At 35.4% G+C, this 19,113-nt stretch overlaps 2 protein-coding genes across 2 annotated transcripts; both read right to left on the bottom strand.

Moving 5' to 3' along the window:
• Window positions 1–7,773: 7,773 nt before the first annotated feature.
• On the bottom strand, window positions 7,774–8,891 carry LOC103988995 (uncharacterized). The gene is made up of 2 exons (XM_065190196.1): window positions 8,778–8,891; window positions 7,774–8,673 (listed from the first exon to the last, which is right to left on the bottom strand). Exon 2 carries the CDS (start codon window positions 8,469–8,471, stop codon window positions 7,926–7,928), a length of 546 nt encoding a protein of 181 aa, XP_065046268.1. The 5' UTR covers window positions 8,472–8,673; window positions 8,778–8,891; the 3' UTR covers window positions 7,774–7,925.
• A 7,617-nt stretch (window positions 8,892–16,508) lies between these two features.
• On the bottom strand, window positions 16,509–18,713 carry LOC103988994 (uncharacterized). The gene is made up of 2 exons (XM_009407698.3): window positions 18,513–18,713; window positions 16,509–18,122 (listed from the first exon to the last, which is right to left on the bottom strand). The coding sequence occupies exon 2, from the start codon at window positions 18,081–18,083 to the stop codon at window positions 16,716–16,718; it is 1,368 nt and encodes a 455-aa protein (XP_009405973.2). The 5' UTR covers window positions 18,084–18,122; window positions 18,513–18,713; the 3' UTR covers window positions 16,509–16,715.
• Window positions 18,714–19,113: the final 400 nt, after the last annotated feature.

Below are 19,113 nucleotides of genomic sequence, written 5' to 3'. Positions count from 1 at the left end.
CATGTCTTCAATACCCCTTTTTATTTAAAAAACTAAATTATATAATCTTTTATAGTCTAGCAGTGTCTTAGCTTTAGGACTAATAAAACATCTTACAATGTAAAGATGAACTTGGCTAAATCATAAATATAAGTTACGGCTTACGCACTTCTAAAGGTACCAAGAAAATTGTATATAATATGTTCAGAGATAAGGAGATAACGATCCTTAGTACAATAGTAAAATTATTCCTTAACGACTTAGATAAAAGTAGTCATAAAAAAATTAAATATTTAAAGATAAAACTATGTATGTTAACCCTTCTTAAACCCCGAATGAAAACGTAATGCATCAGGTATATCTTTTTTTTTCAAGTGTTAGTTATTTTAACTGACAAAGATTTTTATAGTTTATCATAAGATCTTACACTCAAATCTCATTTTTGTCACTTACTTTTTATTTTAAAAAATTAATAATAAAAAAATTTAAATATCTTAAAATTATTGTGACTCCTAAAAGACTCATGTGGTTAGTCATGATCTTATTTTTAACATTATAAAGATCAAAATGGATGGCACGGATCTTTTTTTCATAGGAGGAAGGTCCTTATCTAATCTATCATTAGTTTCATATTTATTTTGAAAAAGATCTTGATATTAAAGATATAAAGATTACTAAATGAGTTCTTAAAACTAGAACATTCAAATCTATCTCAAAGGAAAAATTTATGGAATCAAATTGTTCTTGTGTTGTATGGAGGTTTTTCCTTGGACTTCTCGATACACATCGAATTCTAATTGGAGCTAAAAATTATTCACATATGCTATGTTTTTATTTTTTTTATTTTGGTCCACATCGACTACGTTTAAACTTCTGATTTGATAGACTTATTTATAATGGCAACTACACTAACCTCCTCCAACCAATATAGATTTTTGATAACCCCTTAATGTGGATATCTATGTTTATCAATAGTGAAGCTCCTAACTGTCTTATTGTCGATTTAATTGAATCTAGGGGCTAGAAGGAAGGTAACAAAATAGATTTCGTGGTCTCTCCCTTAGCCAAAATATTCTTAATTCCTACACATTGTTGTTTCCTTATGATAACATGTGTGTGGAATCTAACCCCAAGTAGTATTAGCATACAAATTTTTTAATGATAATAGGTTCTTGTTGATGATCCTAACATAGATTGACATAGATTTTGAAAACCCCCTACTAAGGATCATTGTTTCGAGTACTAAATTTATTTTGATGATTAAGTTAGACCAGTATATATCAGTCAATATCGATATACCATATGTTGGTATGTCTATATGCATCAACTTTTCGAAAAAGAAATAAAAAGAAGGATAATAGAAAGGTCAGGTAGAGGAAGATAAAAAAAAAAGAAGAAATAAGAAATAAGAAAATGGTGGAGGAACAAAAGAAGAAAAGATAATAGTGGAGGAACAAAAATAAATAATAGAAGAAGAGAAGGAAGAAGAGGTGGAAGCATATCTATATGAGATATAGACATTAGTAAATAACATTAGTGGTGATATTGAACAACAATGGTGGTGATAGCGGCATCGATAAGAAGAAGACTAATGAAATAATGACGATGACAACAGCGTTGTGAGAGGAGGGCTCACGAATTATTTTAAATTTTTTTCTTTTTTAATACTAAATTAGACAGACCCATCGCTCTATTGTAATTTTTTTTCTAAGTTGGATTAGACCATTCTAACCGAGGGTTGATTCGCATATTAGTCCACATTTGGACCAATACATATCATCCATTTGGAACAATTTTGAGCAGCACAATAAACCTCGCTTTTGGCTAGGCCTATAGGGTGTTGGTCTTCTGCTGAAAAGTTTTACGTACCAAACCTCCTACCTCTTGCATGCTTGTTGCTGTGAATTTGTCTCAATCCTTCCAAAGCTGGCTTTGTAATTCTGAATTTGAATCGGTGAGCCATCTATTCTTCATTGTAATATTGCACAACAATTCCGAGATCTCTTCGAAATGCTTACTCCTTTTGCTATAGGTGCTAAAGGTATGAGCGGCACCTGGCTCAAGGAAGGTGAGCACTGATCCACAAGGCTTGTCTGACCACTAGATTTTGGATGCTATGACATACCAAGAATGATACCAAGTTCAACCAAATTCAAGATAGGCCTAAGAGTCTTAATGTTTAGAACTCTCGCGTATGATACTTCCTACATTAACACCCAAAGATCCAAAGGTAATGCAAGGATATGCAGTGATTCAGTCACTTGGAGCAGCCCTAACTAAAACTGGTTCAAACTTAATATAGATGAGTCATGGTCTAACAGTCATAGTTGTGGTGGTGTAGGTCTTGTTATTCTTGAGGGCAATGCTACTTATCGTTGTTGCCAATGAGGGTTTATAATTTGCTATAGCTGAAGGAATCAAATTTATTGAGCTTGATAGTAATTCTTCACTGCTAGTTGACATCAATGCAAGAGGAATCCCTTATTTGAAGACTTTTTGGTGCTGTGATAGTACTGTTGACTGAGTTGAGTAGTCAAGCTTGCTAGAAGCTCACATAGATCATTTTGTAGAAAAAGAAAATTTCTATTGATTTTTATTCGATATTAACCTGTTTTGGTTTAAATAAATTTATTATTGCTGTGGGAATAAAAGAAGTAATTGGGATACATCATAATCCACAGTGGCCTTGAGGCATGCAATATTGATAGGAAAAGATCATCTTGAGATATGATTACGATAGGTTGGAAAACAAGGAGACATGGATGGACCATATGAGTTGGAGGAGTTAGGCAAACTATAGTTTCTTCTAAGTTATGCATCTAATGTTACTAGGATCGACCACTTCACATTTGAACAAAGCAATGATAGAAGAGGAGGAGGTTATAGAAGAAGCCATGCATGCCAAGTACGATCCTTAATGAATAAGGAGTCGATCTGAGGTCAGTGATGACCATGGCAGACACAAAGTTGATTATGAATGAGATGTGACTCCCAAGAATGAAGCACCAAGTCATCGAGTCGAAGGACTTAAAGTGAGAGAAGATGTGGTGATTGACACACCTGTCGGCCAGTTGGTAGGGTTGGCCATATAAAGCAGTGTCACTTGAACCCTACTTGGCCATGCGTGCTCTGTCAGTATTGTCCTCTTCTCAGGTTTTAATACAGTGCTGGAGTTGTAATCCATGGTGTTTGTGCTTGGGGCATCCCCTCCTGCATGCATTGAGAGTGGGGACTACAGTTCAAGTTCAGGAAAACTGTGTGCACATTGCAGCACCATTCAAGGCACGCAGGCCATGGAGGGGGACACCATATCAAGCTTAGCATTGGAGGATGCTTGTGTAGCCTTGGGCAATGAGCATGTCGGACTCGTGCATGCCCTAAAAAAAAGGGTTTACATTGGTTTGATCTCGTGTGTATATATATATATATATATATATATATATATATATATATATATATATCAAGATAGCCCTAAACATCATCCTTTGGTATAGAAACCACTCTCAACCTAATCAAGTATAAACAATTTATTATTTTATTATTTAGATGAAAAAAATGATAGAAAAAATAACAACAACGTGATGATGCATAAAAATGTCATCGATCTAAGCCATCTAGTGTTGTTTAATTCGGGCTAAAATTGTTACGATGTTGTTCTCTGAAAAATATTTCAAGAAAAAAATAATTACTACTTATACCGTGAAGCTATATGATATCATATAGGTTTTGGAAGGGGTTATATAAGACTGCAACAAAAAGCTATAATAATATTATAAAATATTATAGTGCTTAGGAATTTGCGAATCAAACTCTCTTTCTTGCCAAATCTTTGAAGTGAAATGAAACATATAAGATATCTCACATTATACAGGACAAAACTCGAAAATAGATGTAGCAAAAAACATAGGATTTAATGAAAGATATAAAAGTATTTTTTTCAAAAAAGTAAAAGGAGTACAACCTATCATTATATGAAAGTAAAAGTGTTTTCTATATACAGGGCCTATATGTACTGGGGCCTTGACCACTATGAACATAAACCATATGAAAACAAAGTCGAGTTTCTATATTAATCTATCTTATTATATTCATTTGTAGGCAGCATATGTGTTAGCAAAAGGGGGGTAAAACCTGCTTTGGTATGATGAACTGACAGAATTTTCAACCTTTTGTCAGATAAATTGACTCTCAGAATTCATGGTAAAAAGGTTGGCAACACAAATTGAAGATTCATCACATGCCACAGCCAAAATTGCTTTATTTGTCATCTCGATATGTCATTTTAATGATGTTTCATCTGCCCTAGATAAGATGGTGGTATTTCTTCCACCAGTAGGGTGCTTTTGCATCTTCCATAGATAATCAAATATGATCATTTTGTTAGAAACACCGGACACAATGAATTCTTCATAAATAATTAGCTTAATCATCATCATTTTCTTCCTCCAATTGAACATGTTGCAGTAAGAGCTGGGATGCCAGCCTTCTTGATCTACCTGTCTACCATGTTGCCGCTCCATGCCCCTCACAAGTTCTAAGCAAATTATCATTTCTCAAAGTATTCGGAAGCCATGTCCCTCACAAGGAGCCAGTCCTTCTTCTTGACACCAAATTCATGTAAAGACATCCAATCACTATGCTTCAGATTTCTTTCCTAATTATAATGTAGGTTGTTTACTTTAAGCTTCCATAGAAACAATTTTCGTATATCGAATATGGTTATTTAATCTAAAAAAACAACTTTCACTACAACAAATTGTACTTGTAGTTATAGTTTTTATTTATATATCACTCCAATTTTAACTACAGTAAATTCTATTATTGTACTTAAAAATTGTGTAATTGTGATTTTTGAAAGCACAAGTAAAGGTCTAAAATATTAATACGGTGATTCAATTGCAGTAATAGATATTTTTCCCCAATAAATAAAAATCATATTAATAATTCATATATCACTATGGATCGATAATTACAGTAATAGATACTTTTATCTTATGAATAAAAATCACAGTAATAATTTAGTTATTAACACGATTATTCACTTGCAATAATGGATATTCTTACCCTCGAAAGGAAAAGTACAGTAATAATTTAGCTATTATTGTAATAATTCAAATTGTAGTAATAGATATTTTTACCATACAACGGACAACTACAGTAATAATTTAGTTATTATCGTGATTATTCAATTACAGTAATAGATACTTTTACCCCGCAAAGGAAAATCACAATCATAATTCACATATTTTTAATATTATTTAATTAAATAAATAGATACATTTATCTAATGAAAGATAACCACAATAATATACAAATTATCATAATATACCGACCACAATGATAGCTCACAATTCACAAAAAGGATGACAGAACTCTTTCATCAACTAAATCAATTTATACAAAAATAACAGTACCAATATTTAAGTACATATAATGTTATATACAGATGCAAACAAACAACTTTTTCCTTGAAAGTTTTGAGTAGCACAATATCAAAAAAATTATCAAAGAAATCTTTCATAGTGCTTCTCTCAAAGTCAGGCACAAGTGAATAATAATAATTAGATACATAAATATAAATATGAAATCATATAATAAAAGAAGTTTTTTAATTTTTTACCTATATTATCTATTCAAGAAGTTCTTTCATCCAGAAGGATTTGTAATTGAGTTCATATTTCTTCCATATCTTGAGTTTTTTTTTTTCAAACTTTTTTTTTTGTAGTTGACTTCTCATCTTTCTCATTCTCAACTGTGTGGCCATAAATCTTAAACAATGAGACATGATGCTACAAAATCTAAAGAAGATGGTTCTATACTATAACATCACACATATCCTAATGTCTATGGTCCTAATTCTTGAGAGACAATATCTTCACTTAATGGAATATCAGTTATTACAAGTTCAGGATGTTGTGCCTTAGGATGCTTCATTTGTTCCTACAATAAAAGTAAATATATTTTTAATAAAAAGGAAAATTAAAAAAATAAAAACTAAAATAGTAATGAAAAGATCAAGTGATACATACAGGGTCTCTTGCTATATCCTCGTCCACTAGTATTTTATTATTTTTTTATGACTGATAATAAAAATATCATCTCTAGTTAATTTCTTTCCTAGCTTAGCTTCCTAACAAAATAAAAAAAAGACAATATTATTTGTAAATATAAAAATATATAAAATGTTTATGAAAAATTTACTTACATTTTTAATCAATAATCTGGCATAACTTTTTTCCCCCTAAAATATGTGGCATTTTTTTTTGTTTTGACCTATTGACTTTATTTCTCTTGGTAAGATTATGAAAATATGTTTTAAATACCATATAATTGACATTAAAAAAAGATAATATAAAAGTCAATATTTACATACACAAAATGATACTAAAAATATTTAACTGAAATGAATTCAAGAGTATTATATACCTATCCTTTTTAAGAGTTTTAGTAAATAACATGACTAATCTACTGGCCTCTATTGACTCTATCAGAAATATTTTTTAAATAATAAGACATGAACTTCGAGCTATCATAATGAATGGATTTGAAGTTACTCTCTCTGTTTCTCCATTTTGAATTAATTGATTATAATATCCACTTAACTACATCTTGACTATCAGGATAATCAAGCTTTGGTTACAAATTAATATTATAAATATCAATTAGTAAATAATTACTTAGGATTAAATAACTTTGGTTGTGGCAAGAATCTGAAGTCGCTGATTGGGAGGCCGCCGGCGGTGGATTCGCTTCTGTGAGGGGGTCTTACCAGCGGGGTTTTTTTACCGGCGGCAGCAGGGGAGGGTCAAAACTACAATAATAAAAACTACATAATAAAAAATGGTGACATGTTTTTATCCCAATAATAATTGTTTTAGTGATAACAATAATATTTGTCACCAAGTAAAATATCAATTGTCATAATAATAAGATTTTTGTTAGAAAATATAAAAAATTATTTTAATTTCACGATTAATTTATAAATTTAATTTAATTATTAGTGATGATATTTTAATGATAAATTATTTTCATCACTAATAATTTATTTTTGGAGATAATTCCATCAATAATCATCTTTTAATAATAAATATAAATGAATGTTGTGAAAAATTTTATGGTTAGTAATAAGGTTTTCTTACGGTTATTAAACGAACTAAGTGATGAATCATTTAATTTTCTCACGGCGACGGCTTTCGATGGTCACAATAATGTTAATGATAGTGATCCTTATGCCAATGTCATGGATGATATGTCGAGATTAAGATATAAAAATATAGAGAGAAAATACAAAAAAAAAAAAAAACATAGCAAGAAATGCTGCTTTTCACATACTTTTCCCAATTGGAATATTTGATTCGTCTATTACTACAGTTTTAAAGCAATTAAAAGTATAAGTTAAAAACTTTCTAATTAAAATACCAGGAAAAAGAGGTAACAACGTGATCATAAATGTCAAAAGTTCATATATACTTTATCATCTCTCTTGTGAAGTTTTTGGGTGTTGTATTTGAGTATATCACGAGTTTGAATTATATATTAACCTTTTTTTTATAGTATTTAATCAAAAATATTTATGCCTAAACTATTCTTCACTTGGGATTTATGCACACTAAAGCATATATTAGGCACTTTCCTAACAATTTAAGTTTTTAGGATTTATGAACACGTGTTAGAGCTGGTCATGAGAAATCTTTTTTCTTTTCTTAGTGTTTAATTAAAAATATTTTGTCAATTGTCATGTGAGTATAGACATGCCTAATACGAATCAAATCCTTTCAGCCGAAGAACATATCGTTGAACTATAAATCTCTACTGTGGATGGTCTCATTGGCAGAATCATAAGACGACAACACAGTGATCAGGAAAGATACATGCTAATGGATTCAGCAGGGGAAGGAGAAACAGATTGCAGCATTCATCACCAATCATGTCAAACACCGAGCGACTCAATATGCATAGTCATAAGAGAACTCGGAGATACCGACCATGGCGCTCAACACCTGAGACAGGAGGTAGAAAGCGCCGGCCAACACGACGATGATGAGAACGGCAGTGATGGGGTTCTTCAGCAGCTCAATGATAGGCTGCGATATGGTGTAGATGGCTCCGGTGCTGACCGTGAGGGCGTACAGGACGTACCGCCGGACGTTGTCCCAGAACTCCTCCATCAGAGGGCCTTCGGGCCCCAGGGCCAGAGCCTGGCGCTGCGGGTCGATCCCCATGAGAAGAAGCGCGAGGCCGAGAGAAGCGCCACCGAGGAGCAACCACCTCGGGAGCTCAGCGTCAGGGATGGCTTCCGCTTTCTCCTTTTCCACGGGTGTCGGGGCCTCGGATTTGACGGTGGCTGCTGTTGGTGCGTGATTGAGGGGTGATGAGTTCGATTGGAGCTTTGAAGGTGGTGGTGGTGGTGATGGTGGTGTAGGGGATCGAACGGGGCGGTGGCCATTCATCGAGATGCGAAGGTGAGGCTTGAGGTGGAGGACGCAGTTCATGGTTGGAACTGGTGACCAAGAAGCATAGAGGATAAGCCTTGAGGCATGTGGTTAACACCTCTGCATGAGTGAGTGGCCGTGTCTTTTTCTGAGGTGGGTCATGTCCTTTATTGCATGAAATTTCTCATATTGTGAAAGTAAATTGGTGTAATCGATCGAATTATCTCATGTATTTTCAAAGTGCCAACATTCGATCAAAGTCCTACAATCAATAAAACCACAAATTAATTTGTGCATATTCACAATATCGGAGAAGAATGATTGCATGAGTTCATGATCAAATTTCTTGGAATCGAAATCACTAGCCTTTGGAGTGACATCAATAGCAGCAGCATATGCTGTAACAACAGCAGCTCTCCACCGGAATAGGACTCTGTCTCGTTCGTCAGTTGGACCCTTCCGAAACTCCTCTTATGAGCCCCGAAGGTCTTTTCTTCTCCTTCCCTTGTTTAAGTATTTGTCTCTATTGAAGTGGTGCAGTCTGAGGATGCCAGACTAATGTTGGCGATGGTATGATTCGTAGTCATCCTTTGAAGCTTTACAGGCCTCCATCTCGTTCAAGCCTATCCGGGAAGGTCAAAGGCTTGGATTTGTGTAAGGCAAATGGAAAGCTACAAGGAAAGGTTCAGAAAATTCGAGAAAGTTCCAAGCTCATTCTGGAGCCTAGACCCGTTCAAAATAGAACAAATCTGTATGAAAAATTCTTAAGCATTCACTATGAGTTTCTTCATAAAGTTCTTTTGAAAATATAGAAAGTATCACCGGAGATAAATATTATAGACTTAGCCGTATAATTATATTTTAAATTTAATCAATTCTGATCGAGGGATCTTTGGTTTGTAAAAAGGCAAGTGGTTTTATAGAGAAAAAGTTTTTGTCCCTATGTGAATGGGTGGCTGAGACCCTATAATTATTTTAAATCATTTTTATTGGGTTAGGTCACTCTTAACATGGAGAAAGCCCAACAATAAATGTTTTAGCCCATGTATTTAAATCCATTAGAGTTACATTTTGAATATACAAATCAATTTCATAGTGAGAAATTTTTTTTATATATTTTTTAAATTCATCCGGTCATTTTTCTCTAGCGATCGGACGGTGAGATTTTTATCAAATTATGCTGATTTTTAGTGAAGATATTCTAGGCTTAGTGATCTTCATTCTGAATGGTAGATATCTAGTTTGGAAGACAAGGTCTTCTTTATAGGGTTTTGACTTCTTAAATAGTAATTGTTCATTGATTGTTTTGTCACTGATCAGTTTACTTCGATTCCTTACTGGATAGTATTCAGCCGTTGCATTTGGCTGAAATTTTGTCGGTAGGTATAAGGCTTCTGGTTGTGCATTCTAAATGTTGAAGATCAAGTTTGGAGGTTTTTTTTAAGTATCTCTCTTGTTGCTTCAACATAAACTATACTGCTAGTTTTCTACTTCGAATAGTTTCATCTCATTTATGGCTGTTATTTATGGTTCGATTTGGCTGATTTTTGGTGAGCATGTTCTAGACTAGACTTAATATTAACTATCCTATGTGATTTCTATCTTTGTTTGATGGATATTTGAATTGTGAGTTTTGAATTTATTATGAAAAAAATTTATTTGTAAATATTTGCTGTTATGAATAACATTTTTATAGTGGAGAGTTTGATTTGGACCAGGAGAGGTCCCGTAGTTTTTATCCTTCGTATTGAAGGATTTTTGCATGTAAAAATTTATCGATATTATTATGTACTTGATTGTGATTTAATTGTTCATTACTAGTATACTCAAAATAGTGCTCTTAACATATTTATATAAGTGGGGGGGGGGGGGAATTTTTGATAATTATTGTCTGTATCCGTATATATTTTTATCTATTTTTTCTTACAAAATGATATTAGAGCCTAGTTATTGTTGTTTTTTTCACTTGTTTGAATTATGGAGGTTAATTTGAGTAGAATAGTTTGTTTGGATGACACAAACTATCACAAATGGAAAGGAAAGATAAGAGATCTTCTCTTTGTAAAAAAGCTACATTTATATGTGTTCTTATCTCAAAAACCCGAGTCTAAATTTGATAAAAGAGTGATATTTTGAGCATCAACGAGTTTATGACTTTATTCGACAATGGGTAGAACATAATGTCTTCAATCACATTATTATTGAGACAAAAGCAAATGTATTGTGGCAAAACTTAAGACTTTCAAGAACTAATAATAATATACTATTTTTTCTTAAATAAGCTATGCGCTTGTAGTTAAAAGAAGGTAGCTCCATTTTTTATCACTTGAATGAATTTCAAGGTTATTTTGATCAATTGTTTGGTATGGGTATAAAGTTTGAAGAAGAGGTACTTAGACTTTGGTTTCTTAATTGAGAGGGTTTTTGGGTATTTTTTACAAACTCTACTCTTAGTGGTACTCTGACAATGGAGTATGTGAAAAGTGATGTTTTGAACGAAGAAATGAGAAGAACTCTGGATATATCTAAATCACACTCAAAGGTTTTCGTCACTGAGGAATAGGGGGAGAAGCAAGGATAGGGGTCGACATCAAAATAGAAAAAGGCAATAGCAGAAGCAAGAGCAAATCAAAGTCAAAGTACAAGATTCTTGAATGTCATTACTGTGGTAAGACATGGCACATCAAGGAATACTGTTTTGGGTGGAAAAAAGAGAACAAAGATAAGGGCAACAACAAGCAAGATAAAAAGGTCAATAATCATGCTTCCATTATTTTTGATGATCTTACTACTGTTTATTGTGCAGAGGATATCAACTTTACTAAGAATGAAACTAGTCAAGTCTTTGGCAGTGGTATTTCCTACCATATTACATCAAGACAGGACTTCTTCACTTCTTATACTCTAAATGATTTTGGAGTTCTGAAAATAGGCAACGATGGAGTGTCAAAGGATATAGGCACTGGAACTGTTTGTTTAGATATTTGACATTAGGACAAAGCTTGTTCTTAAGAATGTGAAACATGCACTAGTTGTTCTGTTGCACTTGATCTCTCTATAAGAAAGCTTGATGATGATGGTTATTGTGGCTCTTTTACTAATAATAAGTGAAAAATCACTAAAGTAAGAAATGTTATGGCTTGTATTAGTTGGAGCCTTCAGTCAATATTGATCATGTTAATATAGTTGAGAGTATTGACTCTTTAGATTTATGACATAGATGGTTGAGTCACATCAGTGTAAAAGGATTTAATTGTCTAACTAAGAAGAATATGCTTTCAGGGTTGAAAGGTGCAAATCTAGATAGATGTGTTTATTGTTTGGCTAGGAAATAGAAAAAGGTTTCTTTCTAGCATCATATTCCTTTTAAGAAAAATGATCTACTTGAATTGATATACTCAAATGTTTGTGGATCTTTGAAGGTAAGATCATTTGGTGGTGCACTTTACTTTGTGATATTTATTGATGATCATTTTAGGAAACTTTAGGTCCATGTTTTAAACTTCGGGTCCTTGATGCATTCAAGGAATATCAAGCTTATGTTGAGCGAGAAATAAGGAAGAAATTAAAATGCATTGGCATTAGTAATAGCGGAGAATATTGTGGACCCTTTAATACATATTATAGGAAGGTATCAAACATTAAAAGTCAAATTGCCTAATTCATTTTGGGGTGAGGCCTTATACACTATTGCTCATGTTATTAATTCATATGAATTCTATTGGCTATTGCAACACACTATGATTATGAGATCTGACAGATGGACGTAAAAATAATGTTCCTCATTGGCAACCTCGAGGAGGTGTATATGATACAGCCTAAGGGATTCATGTCCAAGGACTACTTAGATAAGGTGTGTAGGTTGTTTATGTTCATTTATGGACTAAAACAAGCTTCCCGAAGTTGGAACATAAGATTTGATAAGGCAATTAGATCTTATAACTTCGTTAAGAATGAAGATGAGCCTTGTGTATATAGGAAGGTAAGTGGGAGCGCTATCACCTTCTTGGTGTTATATGTGAATGACATCTTAATCATTGGGAATGATGTAGGAATGCTATCTACAGTAAAAGCTTGGTTATCTAGACACTTCTCTATAATGGACTTAGGGGAAGTATCATATATTTTGGGCATTTGGATCTATAGAGATAAATCCAAAAGGATGCTTGGCTTGTCCGAGTCCAGGTTCATAGACATCATTGTCAAAAGATTTGGCATAAAAAATTCTAAGATAAGTCTTATACTAATGAGACATGGGATATTGCTTTCTAGGAGTATGTCCCCAAAGACTCCTGAAGAAAGGGTGAACATGGATAGGATATCCTATGCCTCAATGATAGGGTCTATGATGTATGTCATGCTATGTATCAGGCCTGATATAGCACATGCTCTAAGTGTCATGAGTAGGTATCAAGCAGATCCAGGCTTAGAGCATTAGAAAGCAGTAAAGTGTATCCTTAACTGCTTAAGAAGGACCAAGGATCTTTTACTGGTATATAGAGATAGTAACCTCAGGGTTGAAGGCTACACGAACTCGACTTTCCAATCCGATGTCAATGATAGCAAGTCAAATTTGGGGTATGTGTATACCTTGAATAGAGGAGCAGTATACTGAAAGAGTTCCAAGCAAGATACTACTGTTGACTTGACCATAGAGGTGAAGTACATTGCTACAGTAGAGGCAACAAAGGAGAGAGTCTGGATGAAGAAGTTTATCACAGATTTGGAAGTCGTGATGGGCAACGAGGAGTCGATTCTCTTATATTATGATAATAACGAGGCGATTACTCAAGCGAATGAATCAGGTCTCATCAGAAGTCTAAGTACGTTATGAGGAGGTTCCACCTGATCAGAGAGATCGTGACCTGATGAGATATAACAATGGAAAGAATTCTATTCGAAGATAACATCGTAGATCTACTAATAAAGCCATGGTCTCAAATTATCTTTGAGCATTACAAGGGTCTGATAGGGATCAGACATAGAGGTGATTGACTTTAGGTCAAGTAGAAGATTGCTAGTCATAGGTGCCCTACAAGCTAATCACGTGAGTGATGACACGTGTGACTTGACGGTACTGTCAATACCCCGGAAATATGGGATGAGACACTTTTTGGCTCCATTTTTGAAGTCATTGGGCCTATAAAAACCCCACCATTTCTTGCATGAAAGGGCATGAAAGTGTTAAATCATTCTTGAATTGTTGGGGTGTTAAAGTGTTGTAAAAGTGAGAAAGAGTCCTCCTCTCCCTCTCTTAGCTTTGTAAACATCCAAGAAAGATGAGTAAGGCTTGTAAGGGTTATCTTCTAAACTTGGTAAAAGGATAAAGAGCTGTAAAAAGTGATTGGTCTTCGTCTATTGAAGGAAGGCCATTAGTAGATGCCGGTGACCTCGACGGAGGAGGAATCTGAAAGTGGATGTAGGTCATAAATACCGAACCACTCTAAATTCTGATTTGCTTTTCAATTTGTGTAAGTTACATTACTACAAGCTACATTACCTTCTTATTGCCTTCTTTACACTCCCATATGCTTTCAAGTTGAACTCCTTATCAAACGATTTTTGTCGGAATCGATTTTAATCAAAACGAAGACTTTTGATATCATGTTTTACAAAGGAATATTTGGAATACGCTTGTATCTTATGATTTCATCGAGGTTTCTTGATTGTTTATTATGATATGAATATGATTTCTCATCCTAAAGATAAATTATGAGGAAAGCCATTTTCTTTTTCTAAATTTGTTATGAATTTTAGAAACTTTATTACTAATGCAAAAATAATTGATCTTAATTTTCAAAGACTCATATTCAAGAATCTCTACTAGATTATATCATGTTTGCTAATTTGATGTGTTTAACCATACTGTGATTATGGTAAGAAAAGGAGTAGAATATTTAGGTTTAATTATTTATTATTGGACTAATAACCCTTATCTTAGGAATATAGTTAAAGATATTTGGAACAATCCTTGTAATACTTAGGTATCATCGTGAGCGGATCCATAGTAACCTTAATACTCTTAGGAGGTTCGTTGACAAATGAAATAAATTAGAGGGTAGTTTGGAGCTCGGGGAGAATTGTAAAGAGATTAAGGTTTAAGTCTTAGGATAACCTTTTGGGATAATTGAAGGAGAAGATAAAACTTTGATTTGTTTTCATAAGAAAATCTTAACCCTCAATCGTTAACTTCATTAGTGATGCACTAAGGCTAAGACTTAATGGGTGGGGGAAGATGATCTTGACACTAAATTTTTTCCTCAATTGGGTGGGTGGGAACAGGGAAGAATTCTCCCTTCAATTGTAGCTTGTGGTTATTATTAGTTCAACATAAAGAGCGAGATTCAGATGACATGGCAACCACCCAGATCATCAGATAACAATGACAATCCTAGGAGGGAATATTCTGCTCATATCATGGAAAATTATCTTGAGCCTAACTTACTATAAAAGCATATTAATTTATTGTTACCCAAGTCAATTACTATTCATCTATGACACTACTTTCCATTTTGGTTCTAACTCGAGTATCGAAGGGACAGATTAAACACCTCACTCGACTTTAGTCTTCTTATATATTAATTCTCAAGCGAGCACTTGGGTCATCTTCTTAGTTATTTTTTTTTACTCCTATACATATAGCATAGAATCGAGTTGACTGACAAAGGTGCCATCGACAACCATAGTATTAGGTGGAAAGGGGATTGATATTGTTATCTATTTTGTATTATGAGTTATATATTAAATGGGAGACTTAATAAGAGTCATTAGAATATTCTTTTGGAAAAAGCTAGCAATAAGATTTAGAGATGATATAAAGGATACTTAACTCAAATTCTATTCTTAAGCTAAAAGGTTTATCCTTATTTTATTTATTCTTAAGACAAAATAACTTGCCATAAGGATTTTCTAAGATGTTGGGATTAGGGACCTAAAGATAATTATGAAACTAGTTGGGCTAAAAGATCTTATCCATTCTCAATAATGAAGATAAGTTATGGGTGAAGGTTTTTACTACAAAATATGGTAATTGGCACCCTTTGAATCCTTATCCTAAAACTTCTGGATCCAGATCTATTTGCATCAGAACCTTTGAGAATATTAGGAAAGGGTTTAGAAAATTGATTGAAAATGTTTGATGCTCGGATATCAAACATATCTTTTAATAAATGACCTATCTTTGTCAATGTACATGGTTTGATGAGGTTGAATTGAGTTGCCATTTTGTTTGTGGGTTATGAATGGAATTTGCTATCTCCTTGATGTTGTGTTCCATCATCCTTTCAGAGATAAAATCCTGAAGATCCAACAAAATCCTCGAGCTCTTGAGCAAGACAGATGGGTCTGGACCCCCTCGACAAATGGGCAAGCTTTAGCTGTTTGCCAAAAGAACAAGTACGAGGCTTGGGTGCCCTCCCAAAGTTAAAGTTTTCCCAAGAAGGCTCTTGTGGAAGCGATTGCCAACCTCGGAATTGTTTGCGAAAATTCATAGATCACAAATAGAAGTGTGTCCAGTTTGTAAGTTGTATGAGGATTCCATGAAGCATTTTCTCTTTAATTGTACAGTTGCTAGAAGATTACCTGAGTAGGTGGAGCATAATTTCAACTCGAAGTTTCAAATGTTTGACTTCTGGCACCAAGGAGAGCATGGATGAATGAATGAAGGATCAAATTTACCCAGACATTGGCTTGGTCGTTGCGTAGTTCCATACGAACTTTCCTGTGGATGCATTGGCTCAAAAAACAAAGGGGTCGTGTTTCGCCACCATCTGAGCTGCCTGTCTTCCATTGCTACAAGGTGATGGCCTATACAAATGATTTTTGTCAAACCCAGACCCTTATCCTATAGAGGAGGATGAGAAGATTATTATCGGTGATGGCTCATTCTTGTATTCATCTTTTACTGTAGGTTTTGGTTATTTTGTACAAGATAAGTAGGGAGTGGTCATCGCTACGGGATGTGGTAATTGTGTGGCCAATGGGCCCAAGTAGGCCAAGTGCAAGGCGATTGAGCTGTCTATCTGCTGCTTTCAACACAATAGGTTGTTTTCTTACCCACGAAAAAGGGAAAAAGAAGAAGAGAAAGAAACAGGAAGATGATGATGATATCTGCTGCTTTCAACATCACTGTCAACCCACAGCACACCCTGGAATTAGCCATTTGTTAGCAGAAACCAGCAGCATAATAATGGGGGAAAACATAAGTGACTCTAATAGCTTCAGGAGGAAGCAAGAAAAGAGATCGAATGACAATTACGAGACAGCCAATTACACTGTTAAAGATCCATCCACCTTCCATTCCTATTATGTCTCGGCAGCTTCCTCTTTGTGTACTCCGTTTTGGATGCCTGGCAAATTTGCATCTCCATGGGCCAAACTATGCCCTGAATTGCCTTGAACAACTTTCTCATTTGTCGCTGAAGAATTCTTGTAGCTCTCTTCAGATTCCTCTGGCTTGGCAACTGTGATGTTCTTCTCTATCGGTTCCTGTAATTCTAGCTCAACTGTATTAGTTCGTCCATCGACTGAATGCGTGGAAGTCGTTTGATTATGTGACGCCGTGACATTATTTGCATCCCACTTTGCTGTCAGGTTGGCCTTAGCTGCAACCCCATCTATGGATACTGCAGTAGAATTCTTCAGAAAATTGATCTGATTTGTCGAAAAAGATGTCGAATTTGTCTGCGATCGAACTACATTGCCCGTCATGTTTGTTGAGTGTCTCTCGCTGTCTGTTTGGTTGTTGATGACACTCATGATAATTAGATCAGGCTGCTGCTGCTTCTTGTGAGTTTCAGATTCGCCGCCGGTGGTCGTTTTTTGGGGAGACACAACTCTCGTGAAGACAGTGTTGTTATGTGAAGGCTCACTTCCTTGTGGAATGGCAGTCGAATCATTTCCTGCTGAATCATCAAGCTGAGTGAGAGCACTTGAATCTTCATCTTTTGTCTCTGTTCTCTGTGATCCAGTCTCATCCAGGTTCCTCGATCCTCCATCTTCAGATTCCGACACTGGCTCGTTCGCTTGAGGCACATGAGCCACAGCACTGGATGCATCATCGCCCTTAAAACTCCTCTCCCGTGCCTCCTGCAACCCTTCTTCATGCTCTACTTCTTGGGTGATATGGACCACCTCACTGGAAGCATCATCACCTCTAAAACTCATCTCTCGAGCCTTGTGCGACGCCTCTTCATGATCTCGATCTTGAAGACCATCCACTCCCTTTGTTCGATCCTCCTTGTTCTCTTCTTCATGAGCAGCAGTAACTTCTTCTCCATGGTCAGATTCCCTCTGGGATCCCTCTTGATCTTTTCCGTCTATCTCGTGATCTCCAGCACCGCTTTCCTCTTCATCACCGGCTTCTTCACGCCTGACTTCATGCTCTACCTTCTCATCATCTTCTTCCTCGATCTGTGACTCACGTATAGGTTCTGTCTCGACCGTGTGCGGGAGATACTTCCTACCAAAACTTGCGAGGTCAAGTCGCTTCTCCCCGCCCTTGAATGAGAGCTTTGACACCCTTTCCTCGTATGCCTTCTTCTTGTCGTGAGAGTGCTTCATCTGATAGAGCAACCAGACGCAGATGGCAACCAAGAGGCAGACGTGAAGAACATTCTTCGTCTTGAAGCCCCCTTTTCCTCTCTGGTTCCTACTGGACACCTGCCTCAGCATGGTGCTTCTCCTCCGCAAGGTCTCTCAACCTTGGAGTGCCTGCCCACAGGGAGAAAGAATGACCTCAGGACCAGAGCATTGCATCTGATGCGATGATGGAATGTGGGATGATAATGATGTGAGCATCAAATACCAAAGGTGCACAATTCTTCTTTGGCTTTCAAGCACAAAATCATCTCAAGTTCATAAAGCAAACAAACATGAATAACCCAAAACATTTGTCTCTTTGTTCCACTGACTGAAGATCTCCAGTATACATATGAGAGGAAACAAAAAAGAAGAAGAAAAACACCTAAAAATGAGAAAGGGAAGGGGGAAAAAGGGAAAATTTTCTCTCATTTCGAAATCAGATAAAATCCAAAGTTTCCACGGAGAAAATCCTTCCTATATGTAACATTAAAACCCAAAGCGAAGCAAGAACATACGAACCTCAATGAGCTGCTGCTGCTGCTGTAGACAGAGAAGAGAGGAGAGGATTTAATGAGGGTTGCTGTAGTCAGAGGTTACACATCTGTTTAAAAGAAGAAAAAAAAAGGGTTACACATCTGATCCGTCTCTCAGAAAGGGAGGATGTTGCAGGAAGTGTGTCAATGTTTAGCTTCTGGAGGGATCAGATCTAAGATCACACAGATGGAAAGAGACAGACTGGGACAAGACTCGCCTAACTCACCTTTGTGGACGTTGACATCCACCAGACTTGGATGGGGTGCAGGTGGGGTCTGTTTATGGCAAACCAAATTAGTGGATCCATCCCAAATCTGAACGAAACTGTTTCCAAATCTGTCTTTAATTGTCTTAATCTTCTTAAAGATTATAGTTGATTCGATGTTTGTCAGATTTCTTTCACGACAGCCTCTGAAGAACACCCGATGTACTGTTTGAAATAATTACCATGGTAAAATAATCATTACAACAACACATTTGCGTACTGTTTGGAACAATAAAGTTAAGGAGAATGACCATCTGAAAGCAATTCAGTGCTTCAAGTTAAATCTGACCGTTTTATTGGACAGCAGCAAGGAAAGGCCCA

Source organism: Musa acuminata, chromosome BXJ1-6, assembly GCF_036884655.1.
Source record: "Musa acuminata AAA Group cultivar baxijiao chromosome BXJ1-6, Cavendish_Baxijiao_AAA, whole genome shotgun sequence".
Classification (NCBI taxonomy): domain Eukaryota; kingdom Viridiplantae; phylum Streptophyta; class Magnoliopsida; order Zingiberales; family Musaceae; genus Musa; species Musa acuminata.
Note: the sequence above shows the minus strand (reverse complement) of the source record. Positions and strands in the feature narration are given on the sequence as shown.